Consider the following 22582-nt stretch of genomic DNA (forward strand, 5'->3'; position numbering starts at 1 on the left):
CTTGATTCATCGACGTAACAAGCTTCAAATGAATCGAGTAAAAAAAAAAATTGTTAGTTGCAACCCTTCTGTAGTCTTCCTTAATCTTTTTGACATGGGAGCCCAAACATAACACTGATGGTTTAACAAGTGAAAGATTTCGTCATCACAAAGAAGTTCAGTTGCTAGTCAGTGATGTGAAGGATCTGTAGCCCATTTCGGTTTCTCTTGAAAATATTTTTTGTATGCGTAGAGGATGTTTGGTTTCGAGAAGCCGTCTTAATCATGAAGGCATCAATGCTTCATTGGATCATGTTAGCCCAAGCTCCACAGTCCGGGCTCTTGGCTCTGCCTTGTTACCTCCATTCACAAAACCATACTTCTAATCAGACATCTAGAATGTCCACGTATATGAACTATGAAACATTGAACATCAACAAGTATGTGGTCTTTGGACCAGTAGGTTCCCGATTCTATGTCAGTCCCTGGTGGCAGTTCATCCCAGGTTGTAAGCAAAGGCCTCCATTGACATTACCCACCAGAGACCAAGAATGAAACATCAGGTTAGATCAAAGAAAACTCTTGACAACAACAGCAGAATAATGTCATAAATGTGACACTTGTATTTACAATTACAATAAAAGCAAGACTCCTTCAGTAACATAATTAAACAAATCAAAAAGTCAACAACCTTTAAATCAGTGGCGTCCTGAATTAAAAGGAGTACCTGGAGAAAAGTCACACACGCACAGGGAGGACATGGAAACTCTATACAGAGATGCCCAAGTGGAGATTCAAACTCATGTCTTCCCGATCTCCTGACCAACATGCCAACATGCTAACCACTCGATCACTGTGCGGCCAAACAGAAACATCCATCCATTCATTTTATTCTTATCCTCACTAGGGTCACATGGGTATGTTGGAGCCTATCAGTTCACTTTGGGCGAGAAGTGGGTTACGATTTGGACTGAAAAACAACCATTCACACTCACATTCATACCTATGGACAATTTGGAGTCGCCAATTAACCTAGCATGTTTTTGGAATGTGGGAGGAAACCGGAGTACCCGGAGAAAACACACGCATGCACAGGGAGAACATGCACACCCAGGTCTTCCCGATCTCCTGACTGTGTGGCCAACATGCTAACCACTCCTCCACCTTTATTTGCATTTCAGCTTCCATCTTTGCAACAATACGGTTCCTAACATGTCCTGGTCTATTGTTTCAGAAATGTGTTTGTTTTCAGTTGGTTTAAGACCTTCTGCAGCTTAAAAATAGCATTAAAAATCCTCAGCATTAAAACGTTCTAAATACTTCTGCGAGCTAGCTTTTGGCATCCCTCCCTCAATTGTTGTTCCTCGCAGAACCACAGCTGTTTTCGAGATACATTGTGTTATAGTACTACCTTAAAATAATTATGTACATACTAAGAGGTCAGTGGTCCACCATCTGGGTATAGATATTTTTTGTCACATCATTGTATATATCTATGAGACAATGAAATTAGTATAGTAGTAAAATAGTCTGATCTATTACATGGTATTTGGCATATTTGGTATTCATTTCAGGGAGGAACCCATCTCCCTCTGTAATTGAAATTATGCAATCTGGTGTTTCACAAACGACAGCAGACTGTTTGTAGCAGTCATTTCCAAGGGGGGGTGGGGGTGGGGGGTTCTTCATGACGTCTGTCTAGTTTGCATAATGCACACTGTGAGAGACACAAAGTAAGGAAACATGAAGAACAAAAGTGGCTCGAAAACAAGTTAACTTTTTGTGTCCCTTCTAGAGCAACATGCCCCATGTGTTTATGAGCGAGGGTGAACTGGTAGAGACAAACCTGTAAATGAAGGTATGGGAAACACTGTCTGTGTGAGTTACACACTTACAGTAAAAGTCACATGTTTGCATGTGTTAAGCGTTTACAAGCTGGAGTAGTATGTCTGCGTGTAGGACTGTGTGTTTGTGTTCACATTCTGCTGTCAGTTTCTTGACCATGTGGTTGCTCCGTGATGTTTTTGACCATGTCTCATCGCCTCTGAGAATTGCAAAGATTAATCTTATGACTACACAAGCGTCCCGCTTCAATGGATCCATTTATGCTGTGCTTGGCTTGAAATCACCATGGCTCTGCTGTATGAAAACCCAAGTTATTTTTACAATTCTTGAGCAAGTATAAAGTATAAATTTATCATTTAGACATAAAAAGCAAGCCGGGAAAGGTGATTTCACAGATTGAGTGCAATTGCGATACATTAATAAGCCGGATTGATGTGAAATTGATTGTGAATGGATGCTATTGGTTTGTGGATTCTAACTTGGTATTTAATCTCATGTGTTCATCCCATCATACAACAACAATTAGCGGCATTACTTGAAGGAAGAAGTCAAAATGGGAGGGGGAGGGTGTCTACCGCCTAGAGAATGCACCAGAGAGGGAGAGAGTAAGAAAGAAGGGGTTTGACGAAGAACACACACCATACAGAGGGACAAGAGAGAAGCACTGTGGAGGAGTCATGCTTTGGGCCACTGGAAGCAACAGCCCGGGACGCCTCACTGCTGGACTGAAGGCTCCAAAGCCAACTTTGTAGAGATGAACAGAGAAGGTCCTTTTAGAAAGCGACTCTCCTCTCTGAGGGGGGCATGGCGATGGAGTACAGGCTATTTATTCCGGAAGGTAGGAAGTTTTGGATGGATTTTTTCGTTTCTTCAGCTAAATCTTCTGGAATATAAGTCAAAATATCACATTTTTAGTGTTGTTCTTTGTCATAGTATTGGATGTCTCCCCCCTCCGATTTCTTTTTAAGGCTGCTACAACCGCTTTTTCCATTTTTGGCTGCCTCGCTCTTTCTTAGATGGTTAATTTGTATGGTTGACTTGTAAAGTCAAAGTCCCCAGATGGTTTTCATCTGGAAACAGGCCTTCAGATCCACCCCCTCCACCCCAATTCCCGCTTCCACCACTAATTCTTTTCAACCCCCCACCTTCTTCATCTTTCTTCCCCCAAAACATTTTGATAGCTGCATTGCTTTTTTTTTGGAGATAACTACAATGCAATCAGGTTTATGGGGGAATGTGAATTTTACAGAAATTTGGGCCCACTAATGGATATTTGCAAAAATAACTCTGGAGAGACGGGATGTGACATTTTACGAGCAACAACACAACTTGTTGAGATGCTTGAAAACACTACTGTTTTATGATGTGTCAACTGCACAGTTAAGTCTGGTTACATTTGGCACAAAAACACGGCAATGTATCACGTGTAGCATGTTTGTTTGATTATTTGCATGTAGTTATGAACTAAAGCTGAATGACTGGTTTGTAGTTCACTTTGATGTTGCTGTAATGATCATTTAGAATTATCTTTCGAAGACCTCCAAAATTGCTGCAGGTATGCCTGGCCAAAATGTAGAAGTTATAAAGAACGTTTCATGTGACACATTTTTTTTTCAGAATACATTTGCTCCCTGCATATTGGTGCAATTTACGTATTTTTGGTAAAAAAAAAATATATATACAAAATTTTGGCATGGCTCAAATTGTAGACTGGCTGTCTCAAAATCACAAAGTTGCTGGTTCGATCTTCATCCCCCCCGTGGCCATGGGAAAACTTGCTCCCGATCATTAGTAGGTAAATGTAGTAACAGTGTCAAAGAGCTTTCAGCACCTTAAAGGTAGTACACAAGTGATTTTTATATATTTTTTTATTTTCTATGAAAATGCATCTTTTTTTTCCCTGTGGAAAACTTGAAGTTTGTAATCATTTATAAATATGTGACAATACAGGTGAAATGTACATGTAAAACATATAAGTACTATTGTTAAAATTAACAAGTCCACAATTGTTACATGTTTATATCCTTATGCCTCACTGATGTTTTTTTTCAGATTTGAGATTTTGCGCTTCATTTTTCCATAAACGCATCATTGTTGCTGTCAGAAGCCAAAGTGCAATTTACACATAAAATTCCGGCCTCAAAAGTGCAGTAAGGTGAACACAAATCAATATCAAATTGTAAATTGTTGCTGGAATTACAACAAGCAAGGTGTATGAATTATGTAGACGTGGCTTAGAGAAACGCTTTCTCAAACAGCTAGCTGGTGAGTGCCTATCCATTTTATAATAAAAAATGTCATAAGAGTGTGAGGTATATTTATGGCTTGGATATGCTTGGATTGTGCATATGTAGTGCGCTTGTAGTCGAACAATGGCAATGTGTTTCATTCAAACTTTTATTGCAAATGTTGACCCAAAACATTAATATCAAGCTAACAGCAGGATTTGGGGAGGTATGTTAAAAAATGACATTCTTATGACATTCATTATGACATTCTTATCAATTACTTTTTTCAGCATTCACTGGTAGGCATGGAACGTACCTCCCGCAAAAACTGGGATCTACTGTATAATTGAAAATTCTTCATTTTGTATATCCTATATATAGGATGTCTCTTTGGATTTTGGTATTTAGGTAACATCACAGGCCTACCATTTTTCATTTCACTTCATTTCATTTAATTTTTCATTCTCTCATCCTGCTTTTGGGGGGCTTTTTCTTGCTCATTCCTCTTCCTCTGGTGACCTGCTGTTTGTTGTGCTTGTCATGCCATACTGGAACGTTTAGGCCAAACCATATAGGAGGAGAAGGTGGCTGTAGAGCTTTGTGCTTCCTCATTTGAAAGACTTGTGTAAACACTTAGGATGACAATGTAATCTGTCAAAAAACTGAAAATTGCCACCAAGCCCAAAGACTAAAGTGATGCACTACATTTAAAGTAAACCAAGAGCTGTCTTTAATATTTCGACTCATGGATCTCATTAGTTTGCAGGCATAGCCATTGCTGCACACATGCAAACAAACATTGACAGAAACATCCCTGATATGCAATGTAAATCAATAAACGATACATCAGCAAACAACACAATGAAGAGAGTGTCTGGAAAGCTTTTTGGGATGCATTGAAGAATACCAAATGTTGCATGCAATGGGCTTCAATTAAGCACTTAGATATATTTCTATTCAAATCATGCAGATGCAATTATGCCTACCCTACCTGCAAAGGCAGGAGGCAGGTGTGCAGGTAAGATGGGTTTAATAATGTTCAAAAGAGGGACGGAATACAACTGAAGACGATGGTGCAAAAAGAAAAGCAAAAACTATCTGGCACCATGAAGGGAGGTTAAACATTAATGGTCGCCAAGCTGGAGTGCTGGAAGCAACCGGGCGTACCTTTCAGGAGACACAGAGCAGAATGGTTCCTCAAAAGAAGAAGACTTGTGAAAAACAACATCCAGAAGCAAAACAGTAATGGCAAAAAGTCCAAAATTCAAAAGTGTCCTTACATGCGAGTCACAGGAGACCAACAATAATCCAGCTACTACTAGGTGCAGTCCATCTGCTTAAATGAGGTGGAGCCCAATCAGGTACGCCTCCAGCTGGAAGGAGAGCCAGTACAGTAGTAGTACTGCCAAGAAAAGGCAGGGCAGGACAGAGGGCAACAAGCAGGGGCACGAGTTGAAACATAAAACATTTAAAAGTATAAAATGTATAGGCACTCACCACTACGTTTCGCTTTTGCTTATCTTAAACATGGTGCGTTCAAGGACCGCTGAACAAACATCTTGCCTGGTGGGAAAAAAACCCAATTAGTACAGCTCAAAGTACAAAGACAAAGTTGTGGCTGGTACATCCATGCCGTACCTTTTACCAGAAAATGAAGCTTTTGGACAAAAAAAAAAGCATTTTTTTTATGCGAATCCCCATTCCTTTTGAGACAAAGGCTGCAATTTATGATAATTTTCTCTGTTGATTAATCAGAAGCTTGCTGTTTTGATTAATCAACTAATCCGCCCTAGATTAACCAAATCAGTAAAGTTAGAGCTTTGGTCCATAACATATCAGTTGTACTTCCATGGATGACAAAGGAAATAAAAAAAGTATTCACAATTGAGAGGCTGAAATCAGAGGGTGTTTACATTTTTACATCAAAAAACGATTACTCATACAAAAATAGTTGTCAGTTTATGCGATAACCAGTTAATTGTTGCAGTTCTACTTGAGGCACAAACTATAACCAGGTTGGGACACAACACACGTATGTGAGTGGCTAAAGTGATGGTAAAATCTTGCAAAATGGCAACAAATATTACATATTGGTTGTTTAAAACTTGATACTTCACACTTGTTGTTTAAACTCACTGGCAATTTATGTTTCATTCTTTGTTTCTCCCATGTTGCAGTTTTGCAACTGTTGTTCAGCAACCAGTATCAGTTCAGAGTAAAACTGTAGAACTGATATTGGGCATTATCACATACTACAGTGTTAATTGGCCCTGTACCCTAGGAACCGCCCATGAATGATACGGGAAAAGGCCGAAATGATACTGTGTCAAAGCCCAGGGCAGTGATACTGATAAACTATAGAGTTTAACCATGTCAGTATCAGCCCCCGTAGCTGTCCACTCAGAGCGCGCTGCTCTGGTATCGTGCCCGTGAAACAACCAATCAGAGAACAGCACACAAGCGTTTTTTTTGCTGCCGTCTGTGCTCTGTCAACATGTCAGCGGTTGACACTCCCGGCGAAAGACAAATAGGGAAAATAGCAAACAGAATATTAGAAATGTAACGTTTTATCACCATTAATGAGGAGGACACTCTTGAAATGATCGAAAAAACTAAAAATGCAAATACAAGTCGGAAAACCAAGGGCGACTGCAACTGCAAGAACGAACGAAGACTGGTAGAAAGTATTCCCCCGCCTGAGTTAGACAAATATGTATCTATGTTTATTGTAACGTTGTTGCCGACGCTATGGAAAGGACACGACTGTGATCGCTAACAAGCTTTTCTTACACAACAATATGTGACGAGTTTGCGATAGGAACCGGGTTCGGATCCCAGGATGCAGAGGACACCGTGTTCAGTTGCACTTCAAGTCTTTTAATTGGCTTACGTGACAACGAGGGGGTAACCAAGGACAACGGCATGTAAAAGGAACGAAAAGGTGCCGCGGGTAAAAACCAGGAAATCTAAGTACTAACAGGGATCGAGGGGGCCACAGGGCGTGCAGCAGGAGTAGTCCACGTCGACTGGAGGGCACCCGGGATAGTCGATGTAACCAGAAGGTCAGACGCGAGAGCATATGGCGTGGAGACCAGAACAATAGCCGAGTACCCTCCAGTCGCCACAGGTGGGTATAAATGGGGGAAATGGAATGAGGAACAGCTGTGGCACGTCCTGTGGCTCCTCCCAAAGTGGGAGTGGAGAAATCTAAAAGGGACAACAGAATTAGTAAGCAATACAAACAAAGGAACATGACTATACCACCCAAGCTACCGAATCAAAGTTCAGGTGGAGCGTGACACAATACTGGCTATTGTCGGCCGTAACCACACCATTGCAACCACCGCCAGCAACGCAACAGTGCTTCCTCAACACGACACGCCCCCACCCCTGGTGCATTCACAGTCACCCGGAACACTCAAGAGCACAACATGTCAACATGAACACATCAGGGTCGCTACATTATTTTATCAATCAGAAAAGAAAATGGGGATGAATACGAGCCTGATTCTCTCAAATCAAAATTCAACTCTCTGGCACGATGGAAAAACGAAAGTACGTGATAATAAGCTCATGATTAAATAGTATGTGATAATAAGATCATCACATGGTTTGTCTGGTATCAGGCCCAGTATCATGCCCCCGCGTGCTAGAATCAGCCCTCGACCTTCGGTCTCGGGCTGATACTGACACTTGGGGGCATGATACGGGGCCTGATACCAGACAAACCATGTGATAACCTCTAATTACTTGAAATATGCACACCAACAGTTTTACCAACATTCCCCAGTTGGTAAGTGGTACTCTTGACACTGATGGTTAGATAACAGTGCCTCCTGTGTAAATGTGACCTTAACACTACAGGGGTGTTGGTGTCTTTTGAAACCATTTCTGGGCATGCTTCAGAAGTTGTTGAGGCATGCAAGGCGTCGTGAAACCAAACACATACACATACAGCTGCACTTCTTCAAGGGATTCACTCATTTGGTTGGATGTCAGGAGAAACTCTCAAACTCTCATTGTTGAAAATTGTATATACTGTAGTACTGTATAGCCACAGCTGTTATGTTGAACCGGTTGTACCAACATTCCACCTCGTACTTGAATATATTTTGAAAAAAGGACCGAAAAAAAAGGCACAGACCGTTAGGGATTACGAGACCTACTGCAGACAAAAATAAATTGCAACTGGTTGTCTGCTTCCTGACTACTGTACTGTCGATTAGACCATGAGTACTCATAAAAGGGTTGGCTCAAGGTTGGCAGTGTTTTTATTCATGCTTGAACGATACATATGGTTTGTACAGATAAATACTGTACATAATTATAAATATCAGGTTTTCAATAGTATTTCAATTCAAGGGTGGCGTGAAAACATTTCTGTCCCCTTGGATCTGCAAAATAACTGAGAACCACTGGTCTACGCTAACTGCATCCATGGTTTTAGAATTGTTTTGACTTATATTCCATGTTCCAAAATAAACCTGAGAAACTAACCTGAACCTACCTGGCTTAAGGTGAAACCTCCAGGTGAAAGAACAATCAACAACTGTCGGTCAACTGACAGCAAGCCCTGTGTAGATATATATATTTTAAATAAAATTAAAATTTCTTTCATTTTTTTTCTTCCAGGGCTCCACAAAATCGTCCAAGAGCATGGAGTCCCGACGCAGGCCTTCCAGGTAAGATCTTTTTTTCTACTCGGGATGTTCATAATTGAAAAACAATTCAAACCCTTTTTTAGATTTTTCAAATATCTGATTACACCAAAGTAATTTATTGCATTCATTGAACTGAATTGAATCAGGCGACATAATGGACAAAATATTTGCATCTAATCTCTGACTTTACAGTAGCAGATGCTTTTTGCTGGGTGCTGCAAGTTCAACGTTTGTGTTGAAATGCTATAATGTAGCACTGTGGTTTCAATACAATAAAATTATATTGCCTCAGCCAACTAGTGATGTTACAAGAGGTGCCGGGGCTTCGAAGCGTGTGTCGAGTAATTGAGTGGGCACCGTGAAGCATGTACCGAGGCGTGATTCATTGGGGGGAGGGGCCAGAAATGATGACGACCGAAGCCTCGTTGCCCGGCTGTACCATGTGACGGATTCGGGAAACGGTTCAGAATTTGCCACAATGCTTGCCCGTCACTCAGCTACTATATAAACCCCTCAGGCTTAAACATTAAAATGTGGGGTTTTGTGGTGAGCGTCAGTCGAGCGTGTGGATAGTGTTTGTTGATAGTTTGGAGGGTTTGGTTACTACGGCGACATTAGTTTGGAGTTCAGAGAGAGAAGATATGGAGCCAGCTAGAAACAGGAAAATTTCTCCTGTGTGGGAACATTTTGACTTGATCAGTAAGCCAAATCCAACACTATTAAGAGATGGTATGTTTGCATTTCAAAACCTGTATTTTTACTGTTTCTCATTGTTATTGAGAGGAGACGTGCTTATTGGGATACAATAATAACACCTCATCCATGTTCAGGCATTAACGTGCCTTTCACGAACATGAAGATGAAACTGGCCCTTCACCCATCCATTGTAAGGTTAATAGTACTACATTATAATATTAACATATTACAGTAATACTAACTTATGTTCATTGTGCAAATGAAAGAGCACACGTTTTTATCAGCCACAAGAAAACAAGAGACGATGAGGCCCTTGTTGACATGGATGTCAAAGATAAAGCATAGTGGAGATGTATCAAAATAGAGGAATTGCCTCAAACCAAAAATTAAGAAAAAAATATTATTGAATGAAAATCAATTAAACCTCCCATATTCTGTCCAAGGTACACAAGCATACATCTTCCTAGTTACACAAGCACTTTCCCTGAGCCCATGGCAGCTCGGTGACATAAAACCATGATGAAGCTAGCCATAGCACATGATACATGGCATTTATGGACAAGAAAACATTCAGTATTTTATATATACTATATATTTTATCTTACACTTTGTAGATTAATCATTTGGTTATACAATTTTTTGTAGTACGTAATCATTTCCAAGAGCCAAAACAGATCAGCATTAAATGCATCACACATGAAGATCCAGTCGCCTGTAATTGTATCCTAGGCCAGCAGGTGATGTCGTGTGCACATGAAGCTTCAAGAAATGAATCCATTCTCGAACCAGTTGACTGAAATGGTTCGAAGCCTCATGGGGCTTCATCTCGCCATCACTACAGCCAACCAATTTGGTTGGCTGTTGGTTTGTATCATCAAAGTTAGGTTATTTTCTGTATGGATAAGGCTAATGACTAGTGTTAGTGAGTCTGGAAGGCAAACAGATTCCAAAGTGTAGCGATGCAGTGACAGGGAAATAAGACAGGAAGTACTTTCCGGTTAACTGTAGCAAATGACATAGCAGCCCAGAATAAAATAGAATGACTGAAACAAATGAGAACCACAGAGCTAGAAATAGACCCCAATAAATTATAGTCGTACCTCTGTTTTTGTTATTGATTCATTCCGAAAGGTCAGAAAAACTGAAACTTATGAAAACCAAACAATTTTTCGCCATAGAAAATACTGTAAATGCAATTGATCTGTTCCAGACACCCAAAACAAAAATACAATTCATGAAGAGTAATTATAGTTTCAATATTGAACACATTTACCCATTGGCCAAGAATAGGTAAAATAAGCATTTTTTTATGCTAATAACATGCCGTATTCAACTATGAAACATACAATATATCCACCATAACTCTACCAACAATGACATCAAAATCTAAGAGTGTTAGAATAATAAATGACGGGAAGAGACAAATTGTGGCAGCAATTATTAATACAATAAAAGAAAGCTTTTATTAAAAAACACCTACCTGAGAACATTCTTCTTATTTGTCTTGAGCTATGAAGAAGTTCCAGTAAGTATTTCAATAGGGTCCAGATGTGGATGGAGCACTTAGCGTGTTACATTCTCCTGTACAGTAGAACTGGGAGAATCCCTCCCTGATGTTATGAGCAATTTCCTATGGCCTGCTCACAGCTGACAAATGTGGGAAATATAAAGCTGTCTGAGTGTGCTTCCTTTTTTTTCTTTTACCTCCTCGTCTAACCCTTATCCCAACTGAAAATTTCAAGGTCATATGAATATGGATGGTTCATGGATGGTCATTATAATGATGATGATATCATCATTTAAAATCGTGTACACACTCACAGATCATGGTCTGAATAGATTTTGCACCATCAATGGGTATTGTGTGCCCCTTTCAGATATGTTTTGCTTATCGTTTAGGCAGAAAGACCCAATACTTCTTAAAAATGCATCACAATCACATGTTGCACAGGTGTTGCAATGGTTATGAGGGAGTTTTGGTATAAGTTGGATCAGATGGTTGCAACAGGCGAACGGTTAAGACTGCAAGTGTGCCCATTGTTGGTGGGTGTTTCTCCTCTCTCATGAGCTTTTTATCATGTTCAGTTTCACTTCCATGGGGATGGCTTTTCACTTCCGTGACATATGTCAACCTGAACTGCCTACCTTACATTTGGGAGACATAAAGAGGTGCACAAACATTCATCACTAAGCATTGTTATCCTCACCATGTAGCTAAGAATGCGGCAGACACTGTATACGGGCCCAAATTTAAGTTTTTAATTACTTTATGGGAGCACTTTTGTAAACACAAAACACTGAATTTTTTACAGTTCATTCAAGGCTTTGTGTGAAACTGAAGTTTGAAAAGATCCAATCTTTTCACATGGAAATTCCACATTTTACGAATCACATGCCACAAACATAATGTTTGTTACATAGAAATATGAAATCAATAAACAGCTTTGGACATTATTTGACCACATCTCTGAGCTGTAACTGACCCATGTTGTTTACATAAGTACAAGCATGTCTCTAAATCACATGGTGTATTATTTCTGGCACTTATATACATTTCTCACAGACTAGCAATTCTTGAGGTATTTTGTGTGCCGTAGGCCATTTCTGAGTTAAATGACAACTTGAACTGTAAATATAAGCCGTGCATATAAAAAAATATTTATGTTTTTGACAGGAGTGTAAGCCTACTGCAGTCCCTGGAGGACAGCTATGAGCTGGACCTGGTTTACATCACAGAGAGGATCATCTCTGTCTCCTTCCCTGGCAGCGTAGAAGAGCAGAGCTATGCCTCAAACCTGCGTGAAGTTGCCTCCATGCTGCGGTCCAAACATGGTCACAACTATCTGGTACAGTATTCTGTGTACATGGAAGGAAATTGCATCAAGTCTGACGATTATCAGCTGATATCATTCAGTTCCAGCCACACTCTCATGAGAGATTGCATAATACATTTTAGTACACTGAACAATGTTAGCCACTGATCTTTTCTGCAGTGTGAGGTGATTCTTTAATAGCAACTGAAGTCTGTGCAGAAAGGCAGCATCATTCAGTGCTGTCCAAAGATGTCCCCATGTATCCCCAAGTCACACTGACAAAGTAGTAGTAGTAGAATCTCACTCATGGATGATTGATATCGGAATCGGCAGGATAAAATCCTCAGGAACATCCCCATTAAAATGTTTAGGTACTCACCATGAATGAATGATAATCGAAGACGATCAGATGCAATTGCTAAGATGTGGCGGCTTCGGTGAAGTTATGCGTAACTTTTACTTTTGCCTGCTTGCACACACCTATGGTGTGTTTAGGTACTTCTGAACAAAGTACAACATCTCAATACTTGGCATCACACTACATAAGTCTTGTCTCCATGGCTCTTTGTTTCATGTGACATTTATAAATCCCTTATCAATAGTGCAACATGATCAAAGGAACAATAATGTTTTCTTTTTTTCTCCTTAGCTCTTCAACCTGAGTGAGAAGCGTTATGACATAAGTCAACTTAACTCAAAGGTAAACCTCAGCATTGTTGTTTTTGTTTCTTTTCCCATTAAGAGCCGCCTCATTGACATGCCGTGGTCATTTTCCCTAGGTATTGGACTTTGGCTGGCCTGACCATCATGCACCAGCTCTGGATAAAATTTGCAGCATCTGCAAAGCCATGGACACTTGGCTGAGTGCAGACAGCCACAATGTGGTAGTGATACACAATAAGGTGAGACTGTGATAACAAGCTTCTGACAGTAAATTGTGTGCTTTGGTGTTTCTTGGGAGCCCCTTCTATCCCTGAGGTTTCAGTGATTTACTGTTTGTCATTGAAGCCACATGTTTGGCTTTTTATGGTGTGCTGTGTCAGGGAGAATAATACAAATCAGAGTAAACTATACACACCAATTGGTTACTTGGTTATTTTCATCCTGAACAACTGAAGTGACCGATATTTTCCCTTTTTTTTTTGCACAAACGTCACATTATATTCATGTGGTGAACCACGCCCTCAGTGCCCCATCACAAACCGTAAAAAATTTACAGTATCCAAAGACAACTACTGGCCTTGTGTCCCAAATTAGTTTCAGTGTATCTCTGATTGTGTTTTGTAACATAATCGTTGCCAGTGGTATCCAAAACTGCTGTTGCTCATTCCAGGAAGTTCCCACAGGGAAGTTACAAACAAGACTGTTGCTATATCAACTGGTCTTGTTTTTTCAGTTGAGTAATTGTCAGCTTAGAAGTGTTGGTGCTTGTTTCCAAGGAAGAAAGTTGTGTTGGATATGCACATGCTGTCATGCCATATGACCTGTTACAGCATTAGGACATCCGGCATTACATAATTTTTCAACAAGAAAGTGTAAGGGCAACCATGACTTGGAGGTTCGGTTCATGCTTTTTTTTTCATATGAAATTCTGCCTTTAAATGATCTATTACAATAGATTCCCGCTTGTCAGACCACCAGCAAATGGTGAAAAAACACAATTGTTACAGCCATAAAAAAACTATGATGCGTTCATGGACCACAAATTGAGTAAGGACCTCAAACAATGCACAACGATGAGCGAATTCAAGAAAGCAGTTGATGTTTGCGAAATACAAGGATGAACAGTCTTGAACCAGTCATGATGTGCTATATATACCATTATATTGACAGTTACTATGGTACTCATTATGTCATTGTATGTATTGTAAAAAGTTAATATAAATAAATAAATAATAAAAATATCAAAAAGGCAGTAAGTGAACAAATGTAACAGTTACTGATTGTAAAAGTACCAGATGGAGGGGTAGGATTTAATAAGCTTTGCTTCTTCCTTTTCCTTTTGAACATGTGGTACTGTGAATGGATCATGTGATGCACTCAATTGTAATCTGATGCATGTTCAAATGAATTTACAGTGAAGGAGATGAAAAAAAATGCCCATTTTTGGAGAAGAAAAATAATTCGAACAAAAAACATTTTGCTAGCCTATGTTTTTTTTTATCGTGCACATGCATATCAACTGCACATACGAAAGAAGGTCTACAGCCGATTTGAAACACCTCCTTGATCAAGATAACGAATGTTGCTCACTCTCGCCACTCTCGATTCCTTTCCAGGGCAACAGAGGCAGAACTGGTGTGGTGGTGGCTGCTTACATGCATTACAGCAATATATCTGCCAGGTGGGTAAATCAGTAAATCACATTTGATAACTGAAAGAGGAAGGCTGAAATGTGAGGCATGCAGGGGGGGATCAGAATATTTAAGGCGTACTGTGTGTCTGCGTGTGGGCATGTACAATTTATTGAGCATGTGAAGTTCTGTTTGATCAAGTTGAACTAAACCACCTTTGTTGTGTCTAAATGCAGTGCCGATCAAGCTCTGGACAGGTTTGCCATGAAGCGCTTCTATGAAGATAAAGTGCTTCCTGTGGGTCAGCCCTCTCAGAGAAGGTCAGTTCCCCTTTCCTTCTTGCTTACTTTAGGAGACTGACCCACGAGTGACTTGTCTCACAAAGACTTCACATGCCCTCAAAAACTGGTTTTACATTTTTTCAAAAGTGTTTTTTGAATGTCTGAAAAAGTCTGGCTTCCCAGTGCGGCCAGCAGCCAGCCACGGCTACCTGCAGTAAGTGCAGGTAGCCTGCTTGGAAATGCAAAAAAACATTTAAAATTAGATGAAAAGACGCCTTTTTTGGCAAATAATAGGCTGTATTCAATCATGAACCATCCATCCCTGCATTTTGTATGCAGCTTGTCTTTTCTTGGATCTGCAAGAATTTACATTTTGCACTGTTGGATCTTAAGGAAGTTAAGGAGTAGAGTATCAAAATGCAAAAAGAAGAAATGAGAATGAGAATAAAAAATTTCATAAGCAATGTATTGCAAACAAATATTAAAGTGAAATCGGCAGTTCCTTGCCGGATAAAGACTGCAGCATTCAAAAGCCAAAATATTGGCAAAATTGTGGATTCCATCAGGTATTTACACTGTCATGATCTCTTGATGGTAAAAAGGCAAAAACACTTTCTCTTGTTGATTATTGAGTTGCACGAGCAAGGCCTCTCACAGAGTATTGCTGCTGAGGTTGGATGCGGTAAACTATGAAACTTATTAAAATATCCTGAAGGTTATAGAACAAACAAGCCAAGGGGAAGACATAAAAAATGTCACCAGCCCTGAGTCGGAGGATTGATTGACTGTCACAGGACGATCCCCGGCCCAAAAGAAGATTGTTCCTGGTGCAGTCCAATAACCATCAGACCACATGTGCGAGAGGAGGGTTTTAAGAAGACAAAAGGTCTTCAAAAGCCTTGTCTTCTTTTGCACCACAAAATTGCCCTTTTGGAATTTATACAAGAACACTAAACATGGGACATTGAAAGGTGGAAAATAATGCAACTTTGACGATACAAAAGGCCTTCAACATTACTGGCATGACAAGGAGGACCCACCTGAAATGAATTCCACACGGCGCAGTGGAGAGGGCGCCATCATGATCTGGGCTGCTTGTTCCTTCAATGAAACAATGGAGCTACAGATCGTGCAGAGGCATCAAACAGCAGCTGACACTGTGTAGATGGTGGAGTAGGCATCCCTCATGACTGAAGGCCCTCGTCTGTGTGGTAATGACTGGCTTTTTCACAATGCCCGCGTGTCTTCTTCCAGAGGAATAACGTCACACCATCCTGCATGCTCCTGATCTTGATCCAATTGACAACCTTTGGAGATGGATGACAAGGAAAGTTTACCTAGTGGCTTGTGGCTATTTTCCACCTTAAAACTGCAACAAACATGTTCTCTTTTATCGTGCAATTGCGTCATTACCTCTTTTTGCCTCTAGCACAATTTTTTTTTCTTTGTTTTTTTTTAAGCTCTGGTATTAAACTTTTGATCAGCTGATGAGCAGCCATTTCATTTTAAAGGGAACCTATTGTGCTTTTTTCACTCTTCTGACATATAAATATAGTTCAAATTTTGTATTCTTGTGTTAAACAATGCCAAAGTTTCAGATAATGAGGTTTAAAAATGTGTGGTAAAACTGCTCCTTTGTGATGTCACAGAGGGGTGGACTTCCTTATGGTTCATAGTCAGGAAGCGGTTTGTCCGTGTGACCAATCACAATGGAGTGGGTGTGCCCGGAGGGGAGCCGTGGGCGGCATAAATTAAAACAGATTGTTTTGGCGGGGAGCACAAATCAAAGGAAATAAAATACAGCTGGAAGGTTCTGTAAAATCTAAACAGGTTTCTGTGCGGGTTATTGTGTGTAGCTGCTCTATAGGAGACCACAGTTCAATACACAGGGTAGAAAAATAAGCACAAGGTCCCTTTCAATGATTGATTGCAATAAATTGCACACTCAAAAATCTTTTGGTCACTTCCATTTCTTCTTTTTGCATTTGAAGCTCGGCTTGCAGCCTCCTTAAGAGCCAACAGTGCAAAATGTGAATTCTTAACTGGTCTTAAAAAATTTGATCAGCAGTATATTTTTGATAAACCATGGGATGATGCGAATTTGAAGTACATAATACAGTACTACTGCCATTTTTTTGTGTAAGGCTCCACTACAACACAACAGCTGATGCTTGTCATGTCATATGTAGGTATGTGGAGTACTTCAGCGGTTTGCTCAGTGGACACATCAAGATCAACAACAAGCCCTTGTTTCTTCACCATGTAATCATGCACGGGATCCCCAACTTTGAGTCCAAAGGAGGTGAACAACCCTCATGCACTCAAATGTGTTCTCATAATGTTTGGAAATACTTGTGTGTGAGACACCGGTTGTGTTCTATTTTTAGGATGCCGTCCTTTCCTCAAAATATACCAGGCCATGCAGCCCGTTTACACATCTGGAATCTAGTAAGTCTTAAAACGTAAACACACTCAAATGTAAGAATCCAGGAAAAGTAAGCTTGTATTAGCAATAAAAATAATTATTTCAAAAGTAATTTTCATTTACAGCCTAACCGCTGACTACCATATTTGCATACCATTCTCTTGCCTTATTGTTATTTGTAATTTGGGAGCAGTGAAACAAGCAAACAGGCATTTTTGTGGAGGTCTGCAAGATTTTCCAGGGACTGTGATGATCCTTAAGTCCAGACAGGAATCATTGGATTCTGTTGTTGACTAAGATAAGAGGATTTGGAATGAAAACACTGTATAATTGTGGTGTTCACGTAACACAGACACTATTTTACTTGTAGTACTTTACTTTCTGTGGATTAGCGTGCCCAGCGGATGGCTGTGAAATGTGGAGACACATTTACAATGGAAAGCCGATTTCTAAAAATCTATTTCAGGTTTGCCATTATGTAGTTCAGGAGTATCCTGTTCCTTTTCTTATCAAGAGTAGTTAATCTAGCACAGAGCTTGACCTGACCTTGTGGACCAATGGTGACCATGCCGCCCCTTGCTGGCATTGGCTGAAATCGGTGGATAGTTTGGAGACCTGAGTTTGATTCCACCCTTGGTCATCTCTGTGTGGAGTTTGCCATCTGGTGGACTTAAGGTGGCTTTTTCTGGCATTGGCTGTCATCTACCTGCAACAAATAGCTATACATCTCCATGTTCTGGATATCCAACACCATGTGATAAATTCAAAAATAATACTTAAATGTTAACTCTAAAGCTCATCATTCAAATTGATATTACATGTTACCACTTCGTGGAAATCTTTCTTGTAAAGTCTTCCATATTTTGAGAGCTTGCACAGTAAAAGTGCATGAAATAGTGAAAGAGTTGTGCACTTTTACCTCCAGACTCTCACAAAGCCCCAAATCACATTCCGTCCCACTATTCCCATCACATGTTCCCTATTAGCACGCTCCACGCTTTGATCCACTCCTCCAGTCGTTAGACAGTCATGTAGACACTAATACTCCGAATTAGTCCAGCTCAGTGGTTTTACTCAGTGATGGCCACTTTGAAAGAAAATAATTGTAAGCAGATGATGAGCATGGTGTGCTCACCATTACATAGCAACAAACCGTAAAAACAAAGATATTGCAATGGATGAAACGTATTTTCCAATTAAGTCAATCGTCTTTTTTTTCTTTCTTGCAGCAATGTTCAAGGGGACGGTCAGACAAGTATTTGCATCACCATTGAACCTGGTCTGCTTCTGAAAGGGGACATTTTGGTAAGAACAAATAGTGGTGCTTAGACAATGCGTGCATGATCGTTGTTTGACTTGCGAAGTGTTGCAAGTGTTTCTACACTACATTACCAAAATGCTCCATTTTGGGTTATTTTGCAGCCATGATGAATAAGAAAGGCACAGATTTGTGGTCTGTCTTAGTTAGCAAAGAACTACAGAGTCAACCAGAGTCAACCATTGATTGGTGTGGATACCTCGGGTTCGAATCTCCACTAGTAAGCATCATCGGTATTCATCAGGAAGGGCATCCAGAATTTAAAAGGCTCAAGCCAAAAATCAGTAAATCTGATTTCATAAGCTTTTTTCATAAATCTGACTACGTAAGCAGGAAACAGCAGAAAGAAACAACAACAAACTTTGTGGAAATTCACATTTCATGGTTGGCAATCAATCAAGGATGGCTGTATACTGTATACATATTTTATTTAGTATTTTTTTTGTTATTTCTGTGTGTGATGCCGGATGTTATGTTCTTATTTAAATATATACTGGGTTTTTTATCTACAGTCTTAACTAATTTTTTTACTTCAAGTTTTTGACAGTAAGAAAGCCAAAATCTCAATCACTTATTAACAGCTGTTGCAATGTGGAGATCATTTTTATTACCTAGAAGGAAATCCTGTTGTTTTTTTACAACTAGACATTGGAAGATTGCTCCAAGAGCATGTGGAGTTTATAGTTTTCATTCATAGAAACATCATAAAAACAGGTTTTAGGGGGTCTGGATCACATTCTCCAACTTTGTTTAAAGATCCTCATTAGCAGCTAGTGCTGCTGGAAAGAATGACACCTAAATAGCAATTTGCAGTAAAAGTTTTACTCCTGCCTGAGAGAAAGTTCTGTTTACACTTGGAGAAAAATAGATGGGGGGGGGGGGGGGTACAGAACTACAGTATATTATTGTATGCTGGTGGGAAATATATAGATAATAGATAATCTTGAATAGCACTTGTGAGTGTCTAAGTGTTTTTTATGGAAAACATCAGCCACATTTCTGCCTCTTCTGTTATCCAGGCAGTAATGTTATGCATTACTTTTTTTCAGGGTCATAATTTTAGCTTTGGGAATATGAAAGGAACACTTACAGTATGTACAGTCTAAGGCCATTCCATTCTGAACATGAGCAGAGCTTAGAAGTCATATTTTATTCAAGGCTGACTATTGGATTCGGCCAAGCACTTTGGCTGGCTGAGATGTTAGCTCTGTGTACCAATGTACTTTATACTGTGTGTATGTAAACACTCGCAAAAATATAAACACATTTTTTTCATTCGCTGAACTCAAAGATCTAAAACTGTTTCTATGTACACAAAAGGCCCATCTCTCTCAAAAAGGCATCCATAATTCATCCACCTCACAAGTGTGGCATGTTTATCCATCGTTAATTGGTTCCACACCCCACTGTGATAAGTGAATTTACCGCTCCTATAGTAACATTTACTCCTGTAGTACTCATTATACAGTAGCAGACATAATAGGAGCGCATAAGCCATTTAAGACGTAAATAAAACTTATGCTCGTGTGTGTTGTCTTCTCTCAGGGAGATTAGTGGCATGCAGACAGGAAGTGACGTACAGGGTTCAGATTAAGGTTTTAGCTTGGTCTGAGTTAAGGCCGCAAAAGTAACTTGTGTTTATAATGGGGATTTTTTTATGGATTATTGTGCCAGATGATTCAAACTTGCAATAAAGGTCTGTTGCTGTGGTGATCAGGTCAGGTGATTGTTTGTCTCACTGAACATTACAGTAACAATACTGACACCTAGTGACCTACATTCAGTATCATTCACAGCATCTTTGAATGCATCTTCCGAATATCTTATATTTGTATTTTAGTTAATGTAGCCATTTTTATGCTTGAAAATGCGTAATCAAGGCAAAATAAATTTGCTTAGAGGGGACCTATTATGCTTTTTCCACTTTTCTGACCTATACGTGTAGTTAGAATGTTGTGTTCTTGCGTTAATTGATGCCAAAGTTTCAGATAAAGAGGTTTGAACATTTGGGAATTAAAACAGACCGTTTTAGCGAGAAGAGCTATGTGTATATTTACCGTCAAGAAATATATACAATACATGAACCTGAAAGCCTTATGGAACAAACATTAGTGCCCTTTAGAGTCTGTGGTTTTACTTTTTAATACACATCTTAAATATGATTTTGTCAACATCTTTTTTCTGGAATTTTTTTTTATCATGTGTTAACTATTTGTTGAGGTTTATATACAGTACATTTTGAGGCAAAACTAGCAGGCTCTGAAATGAGGTGTTCTGCTGAAGAACAATGTGTTTGTCTGGGTGGGTTTGTTCTGTTATGGTGCTTGCTATAGTTTTGATATCACATCATCTTGTTGTCAGCCGCATGGTGACCTAGTGGTTAGCATGTCAGCCTCACAGTCAGGACATTGCGGGTTTGAATCTCCTTCGGGACATGTCTGTGTGGAGTTTGCATGTTGTCTGCGTGCATGTGTGTGTTTTCTCTGGGTACTCTGGCTTCTTCTCACATTCCAAAGACACGCTAGGTTAATTGGAAAGTCGAAATTGTCCACATGTGTGAATGTGAGTGTGAATGGTTGTATAGCTGCACTGTAACTGACTGGAGACCATTCTTTGGTCATCCCATTTACTGTATAGTACAGTAATACAATCCCCGCTTTACTTGGTTTGTCCTTGTGCATTGAAAGTGTTGCCACCATGGATGTTATGTTTTCTACAATTTTCAGTCTCATCTGATGACTTTCATTCTGCAGCTCAAGTGCTACCACAAACGTTATTGCGGTCCATGCCGGGATGTGATTTTCCGGGTGCAGTTTCACACGTGTGCTGTTCATGACCTGGGAATTATCTTTGGAAAAGACGAACTCGATGAGACGTTCAAAGGTAGGCATTAGTATATGAACTCTCACAATGACAGAAATGAGGCAAATCTACTGAATTGTCATTTGAATTGACTCAATTATGAGTATGCTAGACTTTCCAAATGTGATATATTTGATGATTTTGTCTGTGCAGATGATAGGTTTCCAGAATATGGGAAGGTGGAGTTTATTTTTTCCTTTGGCCCAGAAAAAATGCATGGTAAGAATCAATGTGTCTGTCTATGTAGGCATACTATTGCACAGTCCATTGACGCATTTGTGTTTGTACTGTATTAATTTTGGATGTTTCATTCACTTGTCTGCTCTGTCTTTTTGCACTTCGGGTCAAGGTATGGATCACCTAGAAAACGGGCCGAGCGTCTCTGTGGATTACAACACACAAGATCCTCTGATTCGTTGGGACTCTTATGAGAACGTCAACCAGAATTGTGAGGACACTTCAGAGGGTGAGTACATTTTGTCATTGAATCATGAATCATGAATTCCAGACATCACAATTAATCATATGTTGCAATCTAAAAAAATAATAGTAGCTTACTCCCCTGTTAGTGTGTTTTTCGGTTAATGCCGAAGCTTTACACCTAAATTTTGCCTCGGACGTTTTCCGGTTAGACGTACGTTCCAAAGTTCCACTGTATTTGACAACATCCGGGTAGAAAACAAAACAGTTTCTACAAACTTGCTGTATAAAATCTGATTGTAAGGCTGATGTAAAAAAATGTGACTGGAAAGCACCAGCAAGTGTAGTATATCACCAAATAATTCCTGAAAGCTATGGCAACTACAATAATAGTTATTGTTTATTGCCATGATAAGGAGGAGAAGTGCTATTACCACCAAATTCATTTGCGGCCAGGTTTTAACTTCATAGAAGCCTTGTGGGACCTGGTTCTGTTGCTTCCTTGGGCGTAGTGTGCGCCATTCCTGGTTTGCCACAGGCATGGACAGTCTGTTGATTGAATGTGACCAAAGTGGTACTTTCTCCATCACCCCCAAAAAAGGAAGCAACGCTACGCCCATTGAAATAGCAGGCAGCTTGTCGCTTTTCCTTCTGGGTGCCAAACCTTTTAAGAGAGTCAACATGTTTTTACATCCGCCATAAAGGTTATTTTTTTTTCACTTGTATGTCTGCTTGTCTGGCTGGCTTAAATATTTGATAA

General features: G+C 39.8%; 1 protein-coding gene and 1 long non-coding RNA gene across 14 annotated transcripts in view; one reads left to right on the forward strand and one right to left on the reverse strand.

Annotated features, from left to right (window-relative positions):
- Positions 1-22582, forward strand: part of tns1b (tensin 1b) — a 132993-nt gene that overhangs the window by 83114 nt on the left and 27297 nt on the right. For 8 of the 12 annotated variants that reach the window (XM_058083054.1, XM_058083048.1, XM_058083053.1 and 5 more), the window contains 12 exons: positions 8685-8734; positions 12084-12255; positions 12872-12922; positions 13002-13124; positions 14502-14566; positions 14753-14836; positions 16987-17099; positions 17185-17245; positions 18452-18527; positions 21294-21423; positions 21556-21620; positions 21745-21868. In XM_058083054.1, the coding sequence (XP_057939037.1) occupies positions 8685-8734; positions 12084-12255; positions 12872-12922; positions 13002-13124; positions 14502-14566; positions 14753-14836; positions 16987-17099; positions 17185-17245; positions 18452-18527; positions 21294-21423; positions 21556-21620; positions 21745-21868 (1114 nt within the window). Of the gene's footprint in view, positions 1-1774; positions 1838-2316; positions 2663-8684; positions 8735-12083; positions 12256-12871; positions 12923-13001; positions 13125-14501; positions 14567-14752; positions 14837-16986; positions 17100-17184; positions 17246-18451; positions 18528-21293; positions 21424-21555; positions 21622-21744; positions 21869-22582 lie in introns of those variants that run through there. The other 4 variants (XM_058083049.1, XM_058083060.1, XM_058083058.1 and 1 more) reach the window with 3 other exon arrangements.
- On the reverse strand, positions 4245-7150 carry LOC131136325 (uncharacterized). 2 transcript variants are annotated; one of them, XR_009131728.1, is made up of 4 exons: positions 7031-7150; positions 5550-5615; positions 5333-5425; positions 4245-5219 (listed from the first exon to the last, which is right to left on the reverse strand). It is a non-coding gene; the product is annotated as an uncharacterized LOC131136325 (long non-coding RNA). The 2 variants fall into 2 exon arrangements; XR_009131729.1 differs by having other exon boundaries at positions 5333-5454.

This window comes from Doryrhamphus excisus, chromosome 9 (genome assembly GCF_030265055.1).
Source record: "Doryrhamphus excisus isolate RoL2022-K1 chromosome 9, RoL_Dexc_1.0, whole genome shotgun sequence".
Taxonomy (NCBI): Eukaryota; Metazoa; Chordata; class Actinopteri; order Syngnathiformes; family Syngnathidae; genus Doryrhamphus; species Doryrhamphus excisus.